The sequence below is a fragment of the Fistularia commersonii genome, chromosome 20 (genome assembly GCF_037954325.1).
Source record: "Fistularia commersonii isolate RoL2024-O1a breed Wild chromosome 20, RoL_Fcom_v1.0, whole genome shotgun sequence".
Taxonomy (NCBI): Eukaryota; Metazoa; Chordata; class Actinopteri; order Syngnathiformes; family Fistulariidae; genus Fistularia; species Fistularia commersonii.
This window is the reverse complement of record NC_141303.1, coordinates 8,525,453-8,549,350: the sequence shown is the minus strand read 5'-3', so window position 1 is coordinate 8,549,350 and position 23,898 is coordinate 8,525,453. Positions and strand designations below refer to the sequence as shown.

At 38.7% G+C, this 23,898-nt stretch overlaps 1 protein-coding gene across 1 annotated transcript in view; it reads left to right on the top strand.

Moving 5' to 3' along the window:
- The first annotated feature begins 1,661 nt into the window (after positions 1-1,661).
- adgb (androglobin) overlaps positions 1,662-23,898 on the top strand; it is a 36,588-nt gene continuing 14,351 nt past the window's right edge. Inside the window, exons 1-20 of the mRNA XM_086167588.1 lie at positions 1,662-1,691; positions 1,913-2,005; positions 3,027-3,098; positions 3,352-3,531; positions 7,290-7,429; positions 11,013-11,099; positions 11,268-11,410; positions 13,021-13,097; positions 13,548-13,722; positions 14,139-14,232; positions 14,502-14,688; positions 17,117-17,162; positions 18,046-18,124; positions 18,262-18,325; positions 19,026-19,133; positions 19,520-19,628; positions 19,805-19,943; positions 22,291-22,405; positions 22,726-22,893; positions 23,511-23,649. Coding sequence (XP_086023714.1) covers positions 1,662-1,691; positions 1,913-2,005; positions 3,027-3,098; positions 3,352-3,531; positions 7,290-7,429; positions 11,013-11,099; positions 11,268-11,410; positions 13,021-13,097; positions 13,548-13,722; positions 14,139-14,232; positions 14,502-14,688; positions 17,117-17,162; positions 18,046-18,124; positions 18,262-18,325; positions 19,026-19,133; positions 19,520-19,628; positions 19,805-19,943; positions 22,291-22,405; positions 22,726-22,893; positions 23,511-23,649 — 2,245 coding nt within the window. The remainder of the gene's footprint in view (positions 1,692-1,912; positions 2,006-3,026; positions 3,099-3,351; positions 3,532-7,289; positions 7,430-11,012; positions 11,100-11,267; positions 11,411-13,020; positions 13,098-13,547; positions 13,723-14,138; positions 14,233-14,501; positions 14,689-17,116; positions 17,163-18,045; positions 18,125-18,261; positions 18,326-19,025; positions 19,134-19,519; positions 19,629-19,804; positions 19,944-22,290; positions 22,406-22,725; positions 22,894-23,510; positions 23,650-23,898) is intronic.

Below are 23,898 nucleotides of genomic sequence, written 5' to 3'. Positions count from 1 at the left end.
GCATTCTGTTTCATCGAATATCAGTAGAGCAACGTTTTCCACTTTTCCTCATTTAAGTGTATTCGTGAGAGAGGTTGGTGAAGAAATGGTGATAAGGTCTTAAAGCAGTTGGCATCCAGAGATTGGCCTCTGCTTTGTCAACTTGTAAACAATCTCTCATTGGACCTTTTATCTTCCATCACTGCGGTCACTGTAAAAGATATTGTGTCATCAGTCCAATCCCCTTTGAATTTGTGATGTCACAAGGGGAGTGATGATGCCACACTGTCCAAGATATCGCAAGTCCACTTTCCTCTTTTTTTTTCCCCTCATTCTTCCATAGTCCGTCAGTTGATGGAAGGGAGAAGACCTCACCAAACTTCACTTCCTTTGTGTGACGTTGCAAACTGGAGACATTGTGATGTCATACAGTGGATGGATTAAGGGGCGGGTGTTGACAAACAAAGCTGTGATGTAAAATTATTATGTTGAACATCTTTTGCTTTTTAAATAGGGAGACTGTACTGCCCAGAAAGATGCATAGGGACGGGTGGTGATTTGTTTGTGAGCTGCCAAAGCACACTAGCAGTACAGTAGATAATGATTCACATACAGAGTACCATAAAAACAAGTCACCAGTGGCTTCAGGTTTACAGAAGTCTGCACAAGATGTTCAAGGAACAGCTGTTGTGTGTTTTCTGCTGAATAAACTTGGTAATCGGTTTGTTGGATCCACAACAACTTCAACAAATTCATAAGTTTAGATCAAATTATTATAGAACTCAGTGGTTCTGAGAGCAGAAAGCCAGCATTTAAACACCTGAGGAGGTCATGTTTCCTAATGAGATTTTTTTCCACATTCCTCACAGGAACAGTTCTATTGTGTTCCGCCAACCACCATCGATTTTAAATTCTGAGTAACCGTTGTACCTTTTCAACAGAGCTTGGTGAAAAGGAATAAATATAGCAGTAGGTTTTCCAATAGGGATATTTGAATTCATGACAGGGAATGGCGAACAGGTTTTAATACGATTGCTAGTGGACAGAAAAAATATTATCTGATCTATTATTTCATGGGATTTGATCAGGTGCGTGGAGGATTGTGCAAGAACAGCAGCTCCCGCCTCACTATAGTAACTAATGACGCGGCATGAGAGTTGCTAGGCAACGTGTAAACTTCGATGCCGAGGGCGTAAGGCGGACAAGGACGAACCGGGCGAGTAACTAGATTCTGGGAGCCTCGCGGAGTTAAAGTTGCGATGTCCAGGGCACACTCCAAGAAAAAGGAGTCCCATTCCAGAGTTTCTCTGTCTGATCAACAAATTGAGTAAGTTTAACGCAATCCTTGAGAAGAGGATTCACCTTTTAGAAATGTGATCAACATTAAAATATATATTTAATTGATCGAATTCGTGTGAGTCGGATTATCAATGAAGCCTCTTATCGTCGTAGAGATGAGATAATGTCACAAACTAGACCAGATGACCCGATCAGTGATCGTAAACAGATTTACTCGGTGTCCGCCAGGCTGATTCAGTGGCCGTTAATTCAAAGAGACAAAAAGATAAACGATAAATGAAAACAATCGAAGTGTGTTCTTATTCCAGAGCAACGTCTCAGATCGCCACTTCCACCGAGAGCATCGGACAGGTTTCCAGATCCAGGTTCCCCCTGTGGGCCGAATGGAACGAGGTGGAGGTCAGCAAGGAGAAGTGGGATTCGAGTAAAGGAGCCGACGATGGGAAGACGAAAACTCCAAGCGCTGTAAAAACCCTGCAAAATAGTCAATTCCGTTTAGTTAACTCTCCTTATTCGCCTCAGGGTTTTTGTATTGTTGACATGAAAAATGTCCGGGTTACATTAGATAGTCATGGTACAGTGTTTCTTCTTCTTTTCCCTTGCCACATGGTTGTTTGTTTTGTTTCCCCCTCAGCCTTTCTTTGAAGACCCGGAAGGTAAAATCCGCCTCCCTCAGTCTCTAAACGTGCACTCCTGGAAACGTCCCATCGAGTTTGTGACAAACAAGGTAACTTAAACATCAACAAAGCCGGGAAAGAATTTCTTCATAGCACATTTCTACCATGACCTACACTTCGAACAGTTTTTTTCCCCCCCTCTATATCTGATTCTTTGTTGTAACTTTTAAGTGAACTGCAGTCTCTCAATGCGGTTATCCTGCTTACATTAAAAAAAAAAAAAAAAAAAAACTAAACTAAAATACTTGCATCAACCTTTCACACTGACTGGTGAGAGTTTTCCTAAAATTTCCATATTTTTTCCCCTATCTTTTTTTTTGTCTCTTTTTTTTTTAAATTTGCTCTGCCTTAATGTTTGATGAAACTAAGAAGCATATTATCCCCATATCCAAACCAAAGTTAGGTTAATGACTTACTTAAAGCGGTCCAGAAAGCTTGCCTCTAGTGGCATTATGATTTCATCATCTCACTTGGGTTGCACTTCTATCAGCGTGAACTCAAGCAATCACTGCAAGCCTCCTGCTTTTCTGGAATTAGTCCTTGCCGGGTCACCATTTGCCTTTTCTACTCAAGATGTCAAATGCATTTAATTAACTTTACAAGAGGAAGACGGCTAATGAAAATCAGCTGTGCAGATGTAAGCAACAGCTCCTCTGTGAACATTTTGCCATCCCGATCCCTGCTTCTGGAGCTTCTGGTAACAACAAAAATTCATACTCAGTTTATTTCTTATTTGCTGCTGAAATTGGACAAAAAAAACACAACCTTTGGTGACCCTCAACTAAACTCCCTTTCCCCAAATGATATCTAAATAGCACTGAAGTCAAGGCTATCAACTACTGGGATGGATGTGGTAATGCATAGAGGAAAAGTTGGATGCATATGTATTCCTACTTTGAGCACTTACCCTTTGACAGAAATATTTCAAAAGTAAATTAAAAAAAAAAAAATCCCTGATGGATGTCAGTGCTACAAAGCCTCAAAACAGTGCTTAATTTCAGGTCACCTGGCAACAAATATCCAAAGTGATTGTGTTAGCTTGTGTCTATATAAATGTGCTATTTTTTTCAGACTCCAGTTGTTGTTAAGAACACTTTGAACTTTGACCTCATCTCCTCCAATGATCATCTCATTTGCAGTGAGGTTAGTTTTTCTGCTTGTCTTTTGTTCTGGTTTCACTTTTTATGTCATATTTATCAACAAGCGAAGTTTCATTTACGAGTCAGAGACGGAGCGATGTTTGATTGACAGACAGCAATTAGAGCGGTGCAATGAGATGCCCTATTGGTAAATAGTGTCACATTGAATAGTTTTAAGATCCATCCAACAGATAAACATATTACGTGGCAGCCTTCGAAATAAATATCAACGCTTCTATCTCTTCTCTTCTGTCAAGCTGATGAGGTGGGTCATCAGTGAGATCTGTATTCTATGGACACTGAGTCACAACAGTACATCGACAGATGAAGATGGCTGGAAACCTTGGGAGCACATCTACTCACTGTGCAAGGTGGTGAAAGGTCATATGCCTCTCTACAACAACTATGGGAAATATGTGGTTAAACTCTACTGGATGGTGAGCCTGACACATGCAAACCTATTGTAGAAATACATAGCAACATACACCTAAAATATAGAATGAACAAATAGTCCTAAAACCACGTACGGAATGGAACGGTGCATTAATTCATGGTTTAGGGTAATAAAATGTAGATTTAAAAAAAATGGGTTGAAAACCAGATTCATGCATATATTTCAACAATTCATTTATCTAGACTGATCATCCTGAAGTGGCATGAAAGATGCCCGATTTACTTCAGCAAGGCTCTTGTGATGCTTTGGACCGCACACATTTCTGACAACTTAGCTGTTCTTGGTGGTTTCACCTGGTGTGTCCTCAGTTTGCTGTCAGTGGAACTATAATATCACTCTAAGCCATATTGCTTGCACAGTTCCATATTAAAATATTCTTTTTCAATAATGATATTTTGAATGTAAAGCATTTGATGTTCAGCTCTATTCATTGCATGGACCAATTTTTCAATTGTGTGCATTTGTTGATGAAAATCCTTTGTAGAATCATGAGTAATTGACAGAACTGTTTGTTCTTGATTTCTACATTATTTTAAAAATTTGTTCCTGTCAAATCTCTCCGGTCAGGTTTGCTGTCTATATTCTAGTATATCGGTTTTCATTTGGTTGTATGAAATCTTAGCAAAACATACTGCACAAATTGAGTGTTGTTCAGCTTTTGTAGCTGCAGAATTCTGTCTTGGTAATGTACATTTTTATCTCTTGCTACCCACAAGTTGCAAAATATATATTGCTGAAATAGGGTCTCACAGGAAGATGAAATTCAATGATCATGTGTCACTGTGTCTGTGTGCACACAATGTTATGATACCCATGTGTGGCTTATTGAAGAAATATATATTGAATACAGGTGGAGATGAAAATGGATAACATTGGTAAATGTAGTTGCAATGGCACCTTTCATTGGAATATATTTGGCGGCCGGTAAACATTTTTTTCTTTAAAGACGTTCCATTGAAAGCAGAATAGCAGGTTTTACATAGCGATGTGAATGACTTTGACGAAGGTCAAATTTTGATTGGGCAATGTCACTGTTCTGCAGTGGTTTGTATCCACCAAAAGAGGTAACAGACAACAGGACCATAGGCAACCAAGGCTCGCTTATGTGCGGTGACTGAAGGCAGGCTTCGTGAGCAGACGAAATAATCGTACCGATGTAGCCCACATTGCTGACAAAGTTAATGCTTGTTCCACTGCAAAAGCATAGGAGGGAATTGTGCATCTCAGGCTGCGTGTTAGAATGCATATCTATAATCTGGTAGTGGTACCCAAGCTAGCCACTGTCGGCCATTAAAAGCAATAACAATGGAAAGGTGAGCATTAGAACTGCATCACTGGTCGAATAATTCATATCTTCTGTGACTTACTAAACATGTATAAGCAGGATTGTAGTGTCTGTCTGCCACTCATCTGGAGAGGATTTTTTTTATACATTCGGAAGGAGGCAAGCCAGCCCAGTGCCCTGGAATTATAGGACTTCGGTTCTGTCATTCATGTGAATGTTATTGTAATGTGCATCATCCGCCTGGACATTTTTGGAAACTATATCCATTCCCTTTTGTAGAAACGTAGTCAAAAACAACTCTGCCCTCTTTCAGCCATATGATGAGGCCGGCAACACAAGATAATTTGATCGGGAATTGTTTAAGTTAAGTTTTAAGGAACTGAAGATTAATTTGGATTCTTTAGGTGGCTGTCAATCTTCAGGAATGAGTCTATCAGAGGAACAGCACGTGTTAGATGTTTTGGAGAGAAGGTCAGAGAAGCCATACTGAGATGGTTGGGTCATGTACAAAGTGAATATATCGGTAGATGGATGCTGGAATTGGAGCTGCTAGGCAGGAGGTCTTGAGAAAGACCAAAGAGAAGATTTATGGTCGTAGTGAGAGAGGATATGAAGGTAGTTGGTGTGAGAGAGGAGGATACAGAGAATAGGGTTAGATGGAGAAGATTGATTCGCTGTGGCGACCCCTGAAGGGAAAAGCTGAGAGGAGAAGAAGAAGAAGAAGGTGGCTGTCAAACTTGCTAGACCTCAGAGAAATTTCCCAGCCGTAGGATTTTTGAAGAAAGTCTGATCTATTTGGAACCCACCTTGCAACTTACAAGCCATATCACACTTATGGGTGTAAGGTATAAAAGGAGGACTTTTTTAAGTTCAAGTTTAGTTAATCACGTTGTGGTTATTTCATCTAGATTGATAACCGATACAAAAGGGGTCTGAGGGGTCCTATAGAACGTCACTTGATGATTGAAACCTTTGAATATCAGTTGATGGTTCCATGATTTCATTTGAAAGCGTAATTTTCTTTTTGTGTGCTTACAGCAGTCGCTTGCAGCGATGTATCCTGGTTACGCAATCAACTAAAGCTTAGGTTGTAGAGTAGTACATTTAATGTTAAAATAAAAAAGTGAATGCACTCAGCTGCTGTTCAGCATGCACTCTCTAACATGCTATTGTCTCTGAGAGTAGATATGGCCTGTGTCCGTGCTGCACTGAGTTGCCTGAGCTTCATACATTTGCTAATGAACAGGCTTAACAACTGTCAGCTGATCTCGAGGGGGAAAGTTGGATATCTATTGCTTGCCTTTGGCAGGCAGAGATCTTGAAGAGGTTTTTCAGTTTGAGTTGTATGTGTATAAATTATGAATAATTGGAAGGAGTTTTGAGCCTTTTGATGTAATAAATATATTCATTACATTGGTATGCCGTGAGAAGATGCCTGTGATTTTAATTGTGTCAATGATGGGGAAACTTCTTCTTGTGCAACAATTTGGCTCAGTGAGAGATTGTGAAAAATAAAGAGCTTATAGTGGTTTGTATTTCTGTCTTTTATTTTTGACTGAAATATACGATCTGGCTGTAGGCTGCAGTTCCCGTGACAGCCATAGCACTACAACAGATGGTTGTTGAGATGGTATTAAGGTCCCAGCCCATCCCTTCTTCATTTGAATTTTTTTTTCTCTGAAATACTGCTCCTGTCCCCCCCGTCTACTACCCTTCTATTTTTCCTATTCTGTGTTCTACCTTATGTCTTTTTAACTTGTCAGTTTGCACTTTGTATTACCCCATCTGCGAGCACATCAAGCCCCTCCTGGAGGCAATGGTTTGACAGGAGATAGAAAAACAGAAAGAGTGAGAATGCCAGAATCATATATGACATGCAATGCTTGAGCTGCCCTGACAAATAAGTGAGAGACACAACAGTGATTGGAAAACCATGTGATCACTTGCTGCTTTTCAATTCACGCTGTGTGAACCTCTACCAGATGTTCAGTAGACAGACACGGGCAGCGCTTTGCAATCATTGACACTAGGCAGGATGCTCGCATACATTTGCTAATATGAGAAATGTTAAAGCCAGTTATGCAAGACCACAAAACTCATAAAAGGGATCAGTTGATACCATTTTCACATCTGGTTCTACAACTGTAAAGATAGATGCAGTATTTTCCTTCTCTTACAAATATATTCATTAGAATATCAAACTGTCATCATCTACGCTACAGCCAACATGAACTACTTATGGAATACTGTGCTTTTATGACTTTTTCCACATGCGGGACCTTTTGCAGCATTTGTTTGTTTTTAAAACATTCAAAATATATAAATCAAACATTTTGCACCAAGTACTCTGCAGTGAATTTACACAACACTCAGGGATCATTTTACAAAATAGTAGTTCAACTAATATATGAAGTAAGATTAATTAATGTCTATCTTAATGTGCCTATTTGTTTTAGGGTCTTTGGAGGAAGATAATGGTCGATGATTCCATGCCATTTGATGATAAAAATAACCTGCTTCTCCCAGCTTCCTCATGTCAGTCAGAGCTTTGGCCAATGTTGCTGGCCAAGGCCCTCATTAAAGTGTCCAACACAAAGTAAGTGACTGTTCGTTCAAACAGAAAATCTGCAAAGGTCTCAGAATTGCCCTGGTGAGTTAGGAGAGAGTTGTTTTAGTCTTATTCTAAGGCGGCTTAGCGATGGCTTATTCCATTTGTGTACAATAATGTGAAAAAATACACTGAATCCAAACTATCTTTTGTACTCGCATACAGTGGAATTCACATCATCACACTGATGAAATGAAGCAGTGCATATACGTAACCGATATGTCAGAATGTTATTTAATTTAACTGTTTGGTGTCTTGCAAAGATCATATTTAAAAAATCTTAACAATGTGGTCCATCTGGAAAAAATATCGGGACTGGGAGGATTTTGAATGCTTCTGAATTGTAGACAAATGTAATTTTAATACTTGTTGAATGAACTGTAAGCTACTTAAATACATAGAAATGACCCGATTTCAAAAAAGTTGTCATTAAATTGATGTAAATTAAAATTAAATGCAAAATTATATTTCCATTTTGACATTTAGTTCAACTGAAGATGGTACAGGATGAAAAATTCAATTTTTTGACATTCTGTCACTGATCTTGATCAATAAATGCATATTGTAAACATCATCAAAACCAATCTCTATAAAGAAGAGACACACGAAATAAAGCCACAAATAAAGAAGGAGAAAACTTCAACATTTAATGTCCTCTGTTCCCATGTAAGCACAGAGTGATGTGAAAAGACAGGGTAATGTAACACACAGATTAACATTCTCCTGCCCCAGTGGTTTTAGAATATGCTGTAAACATTCAAATGGGGAAGACTTATTTAAAAAAAAGGAAAAAAAAAAATACAATGTACATTTGAATCTACACTCAACATGATATTTGCTTATACCTAATAAAACGTAATCTAAATGTTTTGATCTCTGATAAGAACACCCAAAGAGACACTCTTGTTGACTTAACACCAGCAGGAAGCTCTGGTGCTGGTAGTGATGAGCACACAGTATGCCTGTCTGATCGGGAATCAAGGCATGTGTGAGGGGTGTGTGTAAAGGTGGCTGTTCCAGTGTCCGCAAAAGGCTGACGCATAAATGTTTCATCGAAGACAGGGAACAAAGGACCAACTCCGCTAGTGAATCATTTATAATCTACATTGGAGTTTTTCAAACTGAACACCCACTAAAGTTCTCCCAAGTGTCTTGGGATTTTTCTGTGAAAATGTTGCCTTTTGGAGAAGAAAAAAATAAAGAGCTTCACTTTGGTGTCCCATAGGCTATTTGTGCCATTACAGACTATGGTGTTATTGCCCAGACAGTTCTGATTGCACTTTACGCCTATATCATGACTCTTTGCTGCAGCAGCTCTAATTTGCCCTCCCGGGATACTGCAGCAAGCTTTTCAATTCAGAAACTGTATGAAAGATATTTTCACTTTTTCACTCGTCACTTTACTGATGGTGGCAGATATACATACAGTACATTGTATATCTACTTCATAAATGTACAACACATACTGTTTTGTTGACTCTTCATCCCATATAATATTCATAACTTAGCCTGAAAGCAACAACATTTATACATTTTCCTAAAAATAGATTACTGATTACACCAACAATTTATAGACATTGGGGAGAACAAGTATTTGATACACAGCTGGTTTTTCAGCTTTTCTCACTTACAAAGCTGTAGAGGTCTGTAATTTTTATCATAGGTACTCTTCAACTGTGAGTGACAAAATCTAAGACAAAAATCCAGAAAAACACGTTATATGATTTTTAAGTAATTAATTTGCTTTTTATTGCATGACATAGGTACCGTCATTTCTGGACGATAAGCCGCAACTTTTCACTTAAAAAACAATGCAGCTAATATATGGATTTTTTTTTTGGGGGGGGGGGGGGGGGGGTAACAAGCTTCATGCCGCCAAAACCTTTATCCTTGTCACATCGTACTGATGAAATGACCGGGAAATTCTGAGTCCCTTCAACTCCGACACTGAATAAGAAGACTGATGGTTTTAGAGCACAGGAGGAGGCCCAAGATAGCGATCGGCAAGCCAATGCAGCTTATATGAGGTCCGGTCAATAGTCCGGAAATTACGGTATTTGATACATCAGAAAAACAGAGCTTAATATTTGGTACAGAAACTTTTGTTGGCAATTGCAGAGATCAGACGTTTCCTGTAGTTCTTGACCAGGTTTAGGATTTTGTCCCACTCCTCCATATAGATCTTCTCCAAACCCTTCAGGTTTTGGGGCAGTCGCTGGGCAATATGGACTTTCAGCTCCCTCCAAAGATTTTCTATTGGGCTCAGGTCTGGAGACTGGCGAGGCCACTCCAGGACCTTGAGATGCTTCTTATGGAGCCACTCCTTAGTTGCCCTGGCTGTGTGCTTCAGGTTGCTGTCATGCTGGTAGACTGTGGGAAGGAGGTTGTTGGCTAAGATCTTGCGATACATGGCCCCGTCCATCTTCCCCCGAATACAGTGCAGTCGTCCTGTCCCCTTTGCAGAAAAGCATCCCCAAAGAATTATGTTTCCACTTCCATGCTTCACAGTTGGGATGGTGTTCTTGAGGTTGTACTCATCCTTCTTCTTCGTCTAAATACGGCGAATGGAGTTCAGACCAAAAAGCTGTATTTTTGTCTCATCAGACCACATGACCTGCTTCCATTCCTCCTCTGGATCATCCAGATGGTCCTGGACATGTGCTGGCTTGAACAGGGGGACCTTGCGTGCGCTGCAGGATTTTAATCCATGACAGTGTAGTGTGTTACTAATGTTTTTCTTTGAGACTGTGGTCTCAGCTCTCTTCAGGTCATTGACCAGGTATAGCTGTGTAGTTCGGGGCTGATCCCTCACCCTCCTCATGATCATTGATGCGCCGCAAGGTGAGATCTTGCATGGAGCTCCAGACTGAGGGAAATTGACCGTCATCTTGAACTTCTTCCATTTTCTAATAATTGTTGTAGCCAGTTGTAGCCTTCTCACCAAGCCTCTTGCCTATTGTCCTGTAGCCCATCCCAGCTTTGTGCAGGTCTATAGCTAATATGTGAACAGGAGGGCTTGGCATCTGAAAGAAGAACTAATGGGTCTATGAGAGTCACAATTCTTACTAGTTGGTAGATGATTAAACAATTATGTCATGCAATAAAATGCAAATTAATTACTTAAAAATCATGATGAAAATTACAGACCTCTACATGCTTTGTAAGTGAGAAAAGCTGAAAAATCGGCAGTGTATCAAATACTTGCTCTTCCCACTGTATTTTTAGTCAAGATTTCTATATAATATTTGCAATTGGAAGTGTTCCATTGTCACTCAACCGCTTCTTGAAAATTTGAAGTTCATGGTTTCAGGTACTATCTTTGTTGATGATAATACAATCGGTGAAAAAACACTCCCATTAACAGTTTTTGCATGGTGGCATTTTTGCCATCAGTTGCCTAGCAACAGTTTACTAGAAGTAAAACCACAGTCCAGCATTATGCTTATCGAAACAGTCATTAAAACTGAGGTGTTTCAGTAATTTCCAGTTTTAGTACTGAAAGTGAAGATTTCAAAAGGATCACCAGTAATTGTATAGTTTGATCATGAAAATGTTAATTGTTGCTCCACAGTTTAGTGCCAGAGGTCTGTGGAGAGGTGGGTGATTTTACCTTCATCCAAATCCTCACTGGCTGGATCCCAGAAATGATTCCCATAAAGTAAGATGAACTGTTTACTCCACTACTCCATTTATCCTTTCTTGTCCGCCTCCCTATAATTTGGAGTACCCACTCACACTTCTTTTGACACACCCCCATAAATAAATAAGTTTAAAATAGAATCAAGGTGGGTTGCAGTCAGTTATATTTTGTTTAATATCTTTTTAGGTGTCAGGATATGAATAAAATCTGGAATTTCTTACAAGACAACATTCCAAAATTCACACATCCCGAAGACAATGCACTGGAGATAATGCCTCAGACGGAGGGACTGTCTGCCAGCAAGAGCCAGCTCACAGAGTCAGATAGAGGTAACAGTCTGAACTACTGTTAGACACAAATGGGTACAGACACATAGAAACACACGCACACAAACAAGCACATTCAGATCGATATATTGACATATTTCTACATTTCCATGTCTTACTGATTTGTGTCTTGAATGCATTGGAGATATTGATATCGACAGTATGTGTCAATAGTTATTTGCCTCTCAGCAGCAGTAAGTCAACTCATATTTTATTACCTGAAAGAAACTTGCAACTACATGCTCTTTTTACAGTGATATTCCTCACAGTTTAGAACCTTTCTTGATATGGTGGTGAACTAAGGAGCAGTTAAAATATGAGGGATGAGATCATACTTGTTCTTCAATGGTTGAGCCTTGGTAGTTACTTAGCCAGTATTCCAATGTCTCTTTCTCTCCCTGTTTTTCCAAACTTGTGTATTATGTCGTGTAGGGTGGGTTAGTTCTTGCATGGTTGCCTATAAATAAACTGGCAGGAGGAGCAGCAGCAGGGTTAAGTGTGTTACGGTGCAGAGAAAAGCCTCTCAAGTCAAGGGAGGCTGAGCTGATGATTTAGAGAGAGAGAGAGAGATTATAACAGTTCTATTTCAGATCTTAGATTCAGAGAGAGTAAAAGATTACCATTAATTAGGTGAAAATCTGAACTTTTGAAAAGTGTTTTGCATCTGTTGCAAAACATTTAATATAAATATTTATATTTTTGCCGTAATGAATTCATTGTGCGAATAGGATAATTTGATTTTATATGTACACATTAAGGCGGTTTTAGAGGTTTCTGTTCTTTTCTACCCTGCAGCTTTCTTGCAAGCCAAGCTTACTGAGGCCCTACAGAAATACAGCTCCAAGCTTTAATGGCTATCTTTGTGGCTCGTGTTGGTTGCTTGCCGTAGTCCTGAAATGCCACCATAATCACAGATCCCTTCTGTCACCATTCATGCTTAAAGGACCCTCAATATTCCACTCAAGAACTCTTCTAATAATATAGTGTTCAAGGAGCAAGCCTACTTAAAGTTTTCCAATAGTTTAATTTAATGGAAAGTTCCTTTTGAATTTTCTTTTATTGTCTTTTGTTTCCTTTTGTTATATTACCTGACAAAAGCAATTGATCCAATGAGTTCAAGTTTCATTCCGTCGGTAATGTCATCCTATCTTTTATGATTACCTTAAAACGAACAACACACATTTTGTCAAGCCAGATTTAAAACAGATAGAGATCAGATATGTGAGAACACTGCTTAAGTGCTTACTGCAGAATCTGAAAGGCATGACTTGCTGTAGTGGAAAAGCTGTTTGTGTTTCATTCCTAATGTATAGCCTTTGTATTAGCCAGGCAGTGTCCTTACCATCTCTCTGTCAGATTGATTTTCCATGTCTCCTGGCTCGTTTTTTTTTTTTTTTAATTTTAATTTACTCTTCAGATGCACTATAGGGGCAAGGCAAACTCTAGATAACATGGATACTATGTGTTTGACTTATTTATACCTGTGGAGACTTGCAGCGCTTTCAAAAGAAGGAAGAAACTCCTTATGATATTTCTGTCCATCAACTCGAAAATTTAATTTGTATTTTGCTGGTGTGTGTCTGTGTGTATATCCTTATGTGTATGTTTTGAAGGTACATCTGGGATACTGGTTTGTGCGGGCTACTTCCCTTTTCAGCCACACAACAAATCCTTTGTGTTTGGAGAAATGGTATGTTAATAATACTATACATAACCTTCAACGCATTTTTTCCACATCACCAACACTAATACCAGAAAAGACACCATTTCTTGAATGCAAATGTCTCGTGATACTGTGTTTTCTGACAGTGTATTGGAACTCTGCAGTCATACTATTAGAAGACATATGCATGAATATTAGATTTACCTAATCTGCCTCCTGCTGGCAGATATTCAATGCAGATTAGAATCCAAACCCTGTATGGATGTTATGCAATCTACCAAGGCCAGTGGAAACGAAAATATTTAATGCATTTAAGAGGATACTTTCAAAGTAAGCCTAAATCTTGACATAAAATATCTCGATCTTTGTCATCTCTGTTTGACAACAGTCATACATGCACATCATGTGTAGGTTTATATTATCTGGCTTCATCTTCAGCATCAAAATTAATAACACTGCACTTGTGCTTTTATGCAGGCTAACTTTTCAGAATCTCTACGCCGGAATGGGCTCTCTTTGCTCTGCAGCCATACTGTCATGTTGACTAGAACTCGGGTATGCCAGCTTGAAGCACCACCCAAACCACCACCTTTGCCCAGATGGAAACTTATCCGCCAGAGCAAGGAGATTGTAGTCACAGATGAACCAAGAAGTGAGTTGAAGACAAAAAAAAAAAAAACATAGGGAAGAAAAGCTGATAAAACTGACTTTGAAAGGGATGTTGGGAAGGTGAAAACAGGAGGTGGATGCTGGGAGAATATCAAACAAATTGAAAAGCACAATTGCTGTGGTACAGTGTAGGTGAATGTCATAAATAAATATGACCGCAAAGCAAGTTCTAATTTAGGAGATTTATAACCTCCAGAACAGAGGGTATACCATGCAGCATGCTGTTGTTACAGCAGGATGAGGATGGCTACAATATTTCAAAAATGAAAATAGATGATATCTCCATATCTAACATACTGTGATCTCTTCTTGAGAAATGCAGTAAATGTAGCCAGACTATGAAAAAGCAGTGCTGGCATGATGTGTGAGGGATTTTTTTTTTCCTTTTTTTTTTTTCAGAGATCTCTCTATCAAAACCAGAGCAGTTCATCGAGGTTGCCAGCCCTTTTCTTTCCCATCAAGTCAAGAGCAGAGCTGGCCCGGTCCGAGAGCTGTGTGTACAACTGAATAATCTAACATTTATAAATTATATGAGATTAGTCTTATGTTGTCCTGTTCTTCTGCTCTTTCAGCTGTTTTGTACTTATTATATAAGATGTTATGATGTTTTTGTCTTATGCTTGGGTTTCCCTTGGATAGAAGGATAGAAAAAACAACCCCCCCCTAAAGGAATGAAGTAAACCATCATTATAACTTCCTTTGTTCCTTTTTCTAGTCTTGCTACATCCTCATCTGTTTCCTTTTTTTCCTTCTCTGAGACAGAAGTATGACACACAGGCAAGTCACCATTCAAACTAGACTGTGTGTCAAGCCAAAAGCTCAGAAGCAACCCTATGCATCTCCTCTGCTGTCTGTTGCTGAGAGAGAGGAGACCGAATGCCAAGACGGCCTTGAGGCGAATTCAGTTGAATGCACCGCTAACACAGAAAACAACACTTACAAAAAAGAGGTAATTGACATTACTGTCCGCAAGGGCATAGGGTTCAGTTCATGCACGCTATTTGTATTATTTTGATCAGGGGGTGAGTAAATCTATTTGTTTTTAAAGCTAAAGAAAGTAATTCTTAGTTTGAAATAAAAAAAAAACACTGCAAGTAAATTCAGTTGAAACACTTTATAATTATATTGGATCTTCTTTTCACACAGTTTTGCTCTTCCTGTATGTTCTCATACCCACTTGTCTTAAATATGCAATTTTAGGTTTATCAGAGTAGCTTTGTGTGTCAGTGACAAGTCTGCCATCCCCCAGCCTCAAAGTCACTTCTGTTGTCTCCCAGCCGAGCCGCTACTGACCAGAGGCAATTCTGCAGTAAAAGAGAGAACCAGCAAGGGAAGGCAGATGAGGGGGTGGGGTTCAGAGCTGTAGCAGAGAAACATACAGATGCAGTGATGAGGATAGAAACAAAGATAGACAACCATGTCTATGAAAAATTGAGAAAAAGTGACAGCAGAACAAGAAACAGAGAGATGGGAGAGGAAAATCTCTGGTGTGTGCTGGTGGAGGACCCGGAGTGTTGGTTTCATAGTGGGAGAGGTCGTATACTGTGGTGATGGGGGAAAAAAAAGCAGTGCCATTAGATGTTGAACCGTCAGTGTCCGTGTCTCTTGAGGCGGATTCATCACAACAGTTCACTAGTGTAATAGTGTATAAGTGAATAAGAGAGTTCATATTAATTGTCCTCTTGTGTAACTGTTACCTGTTGTGATGCATTTTGGCTGTGCAATTCATTGATAACTCTAATGTGAGTTGTTGTGGGATCTGTATGCAGACATGCAAATGTGTAATTATGTGGCATGCAACACGTAAAGAGAGCATTTTTGCTCCATAAGTCCATGGTGGATTGCGCACTGACTGACTAGATGCAAAGGTATTTTTTGCTGATCTCTCCTTCTCCCTGTTTTGTCAACTGTAGCCAACATAATCAACAATTTTTCTTTGGATTTAGAAAAAAAGATGGTGGTGGTGTGTCACATGACGTTCTTAATACCCTTAATGGCCTTTTCCACCCATTTTACTGTGGTTTAAAGAATTAGGCTCTGATGTAAGCGTGCCGTTTTTACCCTTGAATATCCAAGGAATGTGGATAATCGTTAAATTACCAAAGCCCCTTTTGGCCACGGTTTATTTTCTGTATACCTATGTGACTTCTGGGATCTGTGGATTTCTTTGTACTGCGGTCTCGCAAAAAGTGTGAATAGTTAGTTTGATTTGGTTTTGGAGCATTTCATGACTTTTCTAGGGAAAACAGCCCAAAAACATACAAACAAAAAAAACTGAATTATTGAGAGTCTCTGGGTGAGGATTTTTTTTACTGTGCCTCTGTCAAATAAGCTCCACAAACTGGGGATAAATAGGTGTGCTTACATCTTGCCATCAACCAATAACTGATTTGATCACAGAAAATAGCTTTCTTCTCAGAAGGCAACAGTTTAAAATTCCTCGTGCCTTTTGTGTAAAATCTATCACTCCCAGTGCCCTCTTAGTGTCTATTTTTACGATAAGCAATCAAATAAAAGGGCAAGCTGTGGGCGGACAGAACATACCATGCATCAGAGTCCGTCCTCAAGTTTTATTTGGTTTGTGGACACTGGCACACATATATTCTTGTTGTCCCAATCACAATACCACCTCTTTGTGTATCTTGGTCTCAAGGTACAGATTCAAACTAGGACGGACTCTTATGTGCGCCCGCTCTCACACATGCACACATTCTGACTCATCAGAATCTTGGCAAGGACTGCTTGAAGGTTACACAATACAAGCCCCTAATTGTCATTCAGGGCTGAGTAAACTGCTGGACATTCAACTCTAATGCTCAGAATGTTTGTTTTTTTTGTTTGAAAAAACAAATTTAAAAGTTCAATCAATTCACTGTCGCGTTCTATCTCTGTCAATAAAACTATGATGCCTTTTTAAAGAAATCATCTATGAATTTTCCCATGGGAATGAATAAAGTACCCACCTAAAATCATTGTTTTTGTCATACATATATATATATATATATAGGGTTCTTCATAAGAATTATTAGCTTATTTTAACTTTTATTCGATGGGGAATGAGAACTAAATTAGATCTGTAAGTCATTTTTCAACAGGAATTTAGACACTAAACAACAAATTTGCTCCTCATCTGTTGCTGATAGTTGAAGTAAATTTGGGCTGGTATTCCCTGGTGGTGCTTTTAGCATGGGAGGAGCAACACTTGTCACATTGGGCCTTGTCTCATGTCCTGTTCTGTCCAGTGAAAATGGTGCAATACCACAGCTGGCATAGACTCGCTAGAGGTTGGAGGCATAACTCTGGTAGTTCTACTCTGTCAGCAAGCTACTGTTCATGCATCTGTCACTGCCTTCTTTTTTCTCCCTCTGTCCCTTTAGGTTACTGCAAAGGACAGGAAGAAGGACAGGGATGACATCGCCAATGGTATAAGCTGTTCGTTTGCAATGCCCGGTCACACATTCATTAAGAAAATCTGTACCACATCAACACACACAACTGCATAACTTGAGGTCTAGGGTTCTCAGGGTAGGCAAATACTCATTACAAATGCAGTAAGGGATATCATTACAGCTTGACTTGAACCACATGCGTCCACTAAGATTTGAGCAACTTGCATCTCCTGGTTTTGTTCCTTTCATTTTTCTCTCCATACTGTGAGCCATGATACTTTGAAGAACATGGGACTGAAATGATTTCTTATGACTACCAGCCAATTCTCTGCCCTTGTTTAGTTGCTTAGTAACACCTTTAGTTAGAGAGAATAGACCACCATTGCTCAGCCGCAAAAACACTGGCCCTCACCACCTCAGTTATCTGATCAGACTCTCGCTTTCAGTGGAGCTCAGGGGCAGAACATTTCTGTGTGTATTCACATGGAGAGAGTGTGTCTTTGTGCATATGTCTATGACTTTGCACCACATGCATCGAGAGTAGGAGTCACTGAGTGGGAGTATGGATGTGCATGTGTGCTTACACCATGCTATTATGTGGGAGTTTGCCAATTCGACTCACTGTGTTTAAGGTAATGATTTAGAATAACTTGCTGAAGGAATGTTGTTATATTCAGAATTTTGGTACAATTAGTAATAAGAGTGAAATGAAAAGTGAGTCTCCATGGATTCTTATCATAAACATGTTTTTTTTTTTTGACTCATATTGTAGATGTAAAGTAATGATATGAAAATAATTTTTCTCGAAAACCAGACAGACAGACGGACAGACAACAAGCACTTATCATTGCAATGTATTGGTATTCGGGTATTTTTCCATCATCTAATGCTTAAGATAGAATCTAAACATCTTTCAGATAAGGCCAATCTGGACCCTATCAAGTCTGTTCTGTTCGAGACCTGGGTGGCCTTGGAAGACTTCGCTAATTGCTTCCAGTGAGACGCAAACCCACAAATGCACATAGAAATATCTCATACATTCAGCAATGCATGCAAACACACTCTAAACCTAGATAAATAGGGTATTTGCAGAACCAAGAAATTCTTCATGTTTAAATGTGCTTCTCTTGTAGTACCCTGTTGGTATTCCATAAGCCTCAGACATTCCCACAGCAGTCCCAGAAATGCCATTTTAAGGTATAGTATGTATGAATAATCAATCTGTGAGGAATGCATGTACAATTGCTGCTAGTATCTTGTGAATATGTATCCAGTCTTATATTGTATGTCCATGTGTATGTATTTTGAACTGACTCTTATAATCACCAGGAAATCACTTTACTCTTTAATTTTCTGTTTAAATTTAGTCCCAGTTTTAATTATGTAAATTATTCCCACATATATATACCTATCAGCTTGACATATATATATATATATATATATAAATCAATTTTGGTTGGATTACACTTATTTTGTCTGTCTATCTGACTTATTGTAAATATCAGGGCAATATACTCTATCCATCTTTAGTGACCTTGACCCCCAGTATTTCTTGCAAGATTATGTTTTTGACATCTATTCTCCTACATATAACTGATCATATAGTCAGAAGGTCGTGTTAATCATAAAATTCAAAAATGAGATTTATGTGCATTTTATTATACTGCTATATTGTAACTGTACTGCTTTTCATGTCATTTAGTGCTTGGATAAAAGCAACTGGACACCTCGATCATCAATCCATTTAGAGAGTTATTCAGCTCATATTGAAGATTGTGCGTGAACATTTTAATTAGAAGAAAGCGACAGTTTAAACAAAAATAAACAGCAATCGATGCAAAAAAGAAAATTTCATGCGGCATTTCATGAGGTCTGATCTTTGCTGTGATTCCTGCAGAGCCATGTCTTGCCTAAAACTGCAAGCAGCACCAACTTGGCTGGATCATCTACACATTCACTTAACATCGGATCTTTTCCTGTTACGTCCACTGTGGCAAGCCCTGAAGTAACCACACACAGACACAAACATAATGCAATGATATGGCAATATAGGCTTGGTTACACAGGTTACAAATTAAATGTTATTGCTAAAAGCTGCTGTTGAAATGTTTAAACCTCATATATTGATATATAAGAAAAAAAAATCACAGAAAAAACTTAAGTTTTATTAATTTCTTCTTGCCCTTTTGTAATTCATAGTTAATTTTTGTGATACTCTCCATGATTTCTACTTCCTCTCACTTATTCCAGCTAGCTTCCCATTACACTGCATCTCCTACTTCCTAACCGCTAAGCCACCCTTCTATCACTAGCTATCACTCGCGTCAGTTCTGTTACGTACCGTTCCTAATACCGGTAATCAAGTCTATTGTGTATATGTCTGTTTCCCAGTGTTCGGAGGTGAGAGGGACTCAGTACCTGTGTGTGGACAGCCTGCAACCCTCTCAGATCCTCATCAGTTTCTCAGGCTTGATTCTCTGGGGTGAGACTGAAGAGGAAAGTAAGGAACTATTCTCTCTCTCATACACACACAAGGCATGACAAATCATTTTAACTGCAATTTGTGTAACATTTTTGAGAAACTACTCAAAGATTTTATGAAAATACCCTGCTAAGTAATGTGGGGAGTGCACATGACCAAACTACATCTTTTTCCAACCATACAATGTCCCTCAGAAAAGCAGATTCCAGCTGCATGTGGTTCTGCAGTTCTTCTCGCTCAGCCATGCTCCTGGAAGAAACTGCAATCTCAGCTCCCAATTCTCACCATCAAGGCCACCTCTTCAAAGGCAGCCATGCTTAACCTACCTCCAGGGTAAGGCTACACTGGTGGTTCACCTCTTTAATCCAGACTGGGTTTTTTTTTTTTTTTATCAAGCCATAACAACAGGGTCCTTAAAACGCATGTTTCATGATAAAACATGCCTTAAAGGCTGTGTAGAATGCAAAGGTATGAAATGGGACTTTACTGCAAAAATCAAGCAGAATAGATTTTATTCCAAAGGTTCAAAATCATAATCCTAGAACATTGGAAAACATTGGAACATTGGAAAAGAACATTGGAAAAAATGGGCAAAGGGTCACATCACACAAGATGGAAAAAAAAAACAACTTTCAGATGGGATGCTAAGCAGCCAGGAGCACTATCGACAATCTAGCAAACAACGTTGTGTATACATAATATACTAAAGTTGTATACCAACAAAGGCATAGCAGGTGTGTGTAAGGATGTGCAAACTGACAAGTGATTAGGAGACTGACAGTGCAGTGTGACCGAAGGAGAGGCCACCAAAAAGGTGCTTTCATCAAGATTTATCCATATATACTGTATAATCTTAATTCCATTCGGGGTTTACAGACAAGTTGTGGGTCTTGATGATAACGTCTAAAAAATCTAAAATGACATTTATTAATTTCGTTTGATATTTTCGGATACTTGTTTTCAACAAGTGTCTATAGTACTTGTCTTTGGCTCTTCCATGTATGTTGTTACTCCTAAAACCTTGACCTTAAATTACCTGAGCACCATGGCAGTTGTGCTAAAATTACATCTTTAATTCCCGCACTGGCAACAGGTTATTAAATTGTTTCCTTTTTTAATACATATATTTGCTATATCCTGAAATGAGTAGAGGATATCGTCCTTTTTCAGAATGTCTGAATGCATTAAGAAGCATCTGCCCTAGTCTATTAATGGGTGCTACATGGCCTAGAAGCAGAGGGCCTAGTTTCTCGGGTCAGGTGCAGGTATGGAACAGTGCAATTACCCCTGAGCCATTATCATACACGTTGCACTCAACACAGTATGCCCAAATGCCCGGTAGTACACTTTCCATGCTCTTTACAGCAATAAAGATTTTGCCTTTTTTTAACCACAACATTTCCCCACAAGACCTTCTTTCTTAAGCCCTTCAAGAAAACTTGTGAGCATTCACTTGTCTTGTCATAACCTTGTACCGCAAAAAGGACTTGTCATTACGCCAATACATTTTAAACTCTTTCATTTCACACTATTATCTGGTCATTGACTTTTCTATTTGAAAAGCTTGTGTCCATCTCTGCCAGAGTGCTTATACCTCTGGCTAGATGAGGATTGCTGAATTATGTTAATGGAACTTTGAAAGAGGGTTTCAACCTCCACCCTTTGCGTATCAGCATGCTGTGAGCTTAGTTTGGCACTCGATTTATGGCATTGCTTTTGGGGGGCAGGGTAGAGTCTCAAAGTCTCAACCCCCTCGAATTTTATGAGTGCTTGAATCACATGTGAATATTGAAAAGACAATTTTACATGCACCTATTTAAGAGACAATTTTAAACCCAGTTGCAGAGAACATGCTGAGGCCTTGGTTCCCCGTTTCTATTTTCAACGTGATAAAACCCACATTGAATGTACCATGACTCATACTTGCTTAAACATTTCTTAAAGTTAGTTAGAATGAATGCTGTTAACTGATGTGTCAGTATTGATAGCATCACTATTTATCAAGGATTTGCCATTTAAAATAAAGGTGCAGCGTTGGTTTTCCTTCATTATCTGTGAGGCTTGCCCTTCACACGGGGTCCAGGGGTCTCGATCCCCACTGACACTAGGTTATTGGTCAGTAGTTGATTAATATATGAACTATGAACAATATAAACTAATACATGTTTTAGTTCTGTGGAAGGAAATCAGTAAACCACACTCAAAATGGACCATCTCTCTTCTTTGATTCCTGACCCAACAGCTGAGAATTACAAGTTTAAGCCGCTGTTAACTGTGTAAGCCATTTAGTATACAGTAGATCACTGAAACGTAGTCCTCCATTTTCTTTGACTAATTTGTTTTTGTATATTAACTTCCTCCTATGATTGTGCTTTGTTATTATAAGCTGTATGACAAAAAATGGCTGCTAATATATACTGTGTATGGAAAATTCTTAATTTGAACATAAGTTGGATGTTCTGTAAACCTGCATACTTCATTATGGCCTGAGGCATCCTATTATGCAGAAGTCAGTTAAAAAAAAAAAAAAAAAACATTTACCTGATTTCCATATTTTCATCACTGCACATGGTTTTGTAAATCGTTCCCCAATTTGCAGTGAAACCAATGATAAAGCATGCTTCAAGAAATGAGCAACAGCATGTTGGTACACCTATGTATTTATGTTTTTCACATCCAGGCGCCATGTTTTGTCCCTCCACATGAAGGCAGCCTTAGGCTACAATGTCCATCTTTACAGTAAGACACCTTTCATCTTTGGAGATGAAGAAACCATTATGACTGACTCTGCTAAGGTGAATCAAGGTTCTACCAAGCAGTTTATAATCTTTTTACTTTATTAGCAATCCTGAGATCCAGTTAAATCTTTCTCTGTTGGTATACCTCTGAAAAAGCTATAAACATGTCTTGTGTACAATCAGTTTAGTTAATGTAGTGTATATATGTAAAAAATCTTTTTTAAGATAATCTTGTTATTCTATCGCCAACTCGTATTGAAATACATTTGTCAGCCACAGCATATATTCTGTAGTATTCGATAGCTTCTGCTTTCTATTTATATTCAAAGTGCACTCTCTCAAACCATCTCTCAAAACAATTCTTCCGTTTCAAAAAGGAAAGTGCTCGTTTTACTGAGCTGTCCATGTCCATCATGCGGACCATTTCCAGTATGGTGGCTTCTTTTACTGATGTGCAGAACCAACCAGTTTTGCGAAGAAGCCTGAAAGAGGCTTACTGTCCAAAAGGCATCAAGACTTCGATGGAAAAATGGAAATTCTGTAAGGTAGGTTATATGCCATTGGGGGTACAGAGTTATTCTGTACTTACACAGACACTCATAGGTGTTGCTACTGTAAGCATTGTTGTCTGCTGCGAGTTTCCACTTTTGTGCATGTTTAAAAGGTTATATATTTATGTTCTTTGTATTTCTTTATTTTAATTGAATATTTTTTACATGTTTTTCTGATATATATATTTATATATATCTTACTGATGCACATTTTTAGTTACCTCTACTGCAATATCCACTCTCAGCTGTGTGAGAATTGAAATTTCCTCCCTTTGGGATGATTTAAGGAATATTCTGTTCTATTCTAAAATATCCTCTTAACATTTATGATGTAAAGTCATTGTACCTGCATCATTATACAGGTACATATATGTTGAATTGCATGGCTGAAATACACATTATCTAGCATTTTAGTTTGAAACAATTCATCCGTATTATCCAGAGTCATCCACAAATCTCATGACAGGCTCATCTTTCCAAGGCTATTTATCTAACTGCACAAGAAACACAATTTGTGTTTTCACACAATGACTTCCTATGACTGCTGACATTTTAACTCCCTTATATGTGCATGTGCCCTCTGTTTTATGCATGGTTGTTTGGGCCTGTAGGTGTTCAATTCAGCAGTCCACCACATGCTTTGTGAGGCCTTGGGAAGAAAGCTGACAACAGAGGAGCAATTTGCTGTACTGGCTCTAGCTGGTGACCCATCACTCTTGGCTACTCAACCCAAACAAGATTCACCTGCATGTAAAAGTCATATGTGTGTTTGTATGCATGTTCTTTATAATGTAATAACAGAGCGAATAGACTTCTAAAGTGTATTTCATTGTCCAAAAAACAACTCAACCTATGTATTTTTGGACAAATTTAAGACTATGAAAAAGTTTTTTTCAAAAACATGACATATGTACACTTGGAAATTATCAGATTTTTCTTCTATTTTATTAAATCTAGTCTTTGCTAATTATCTATGTTTTGATGTTGATTTACATTACT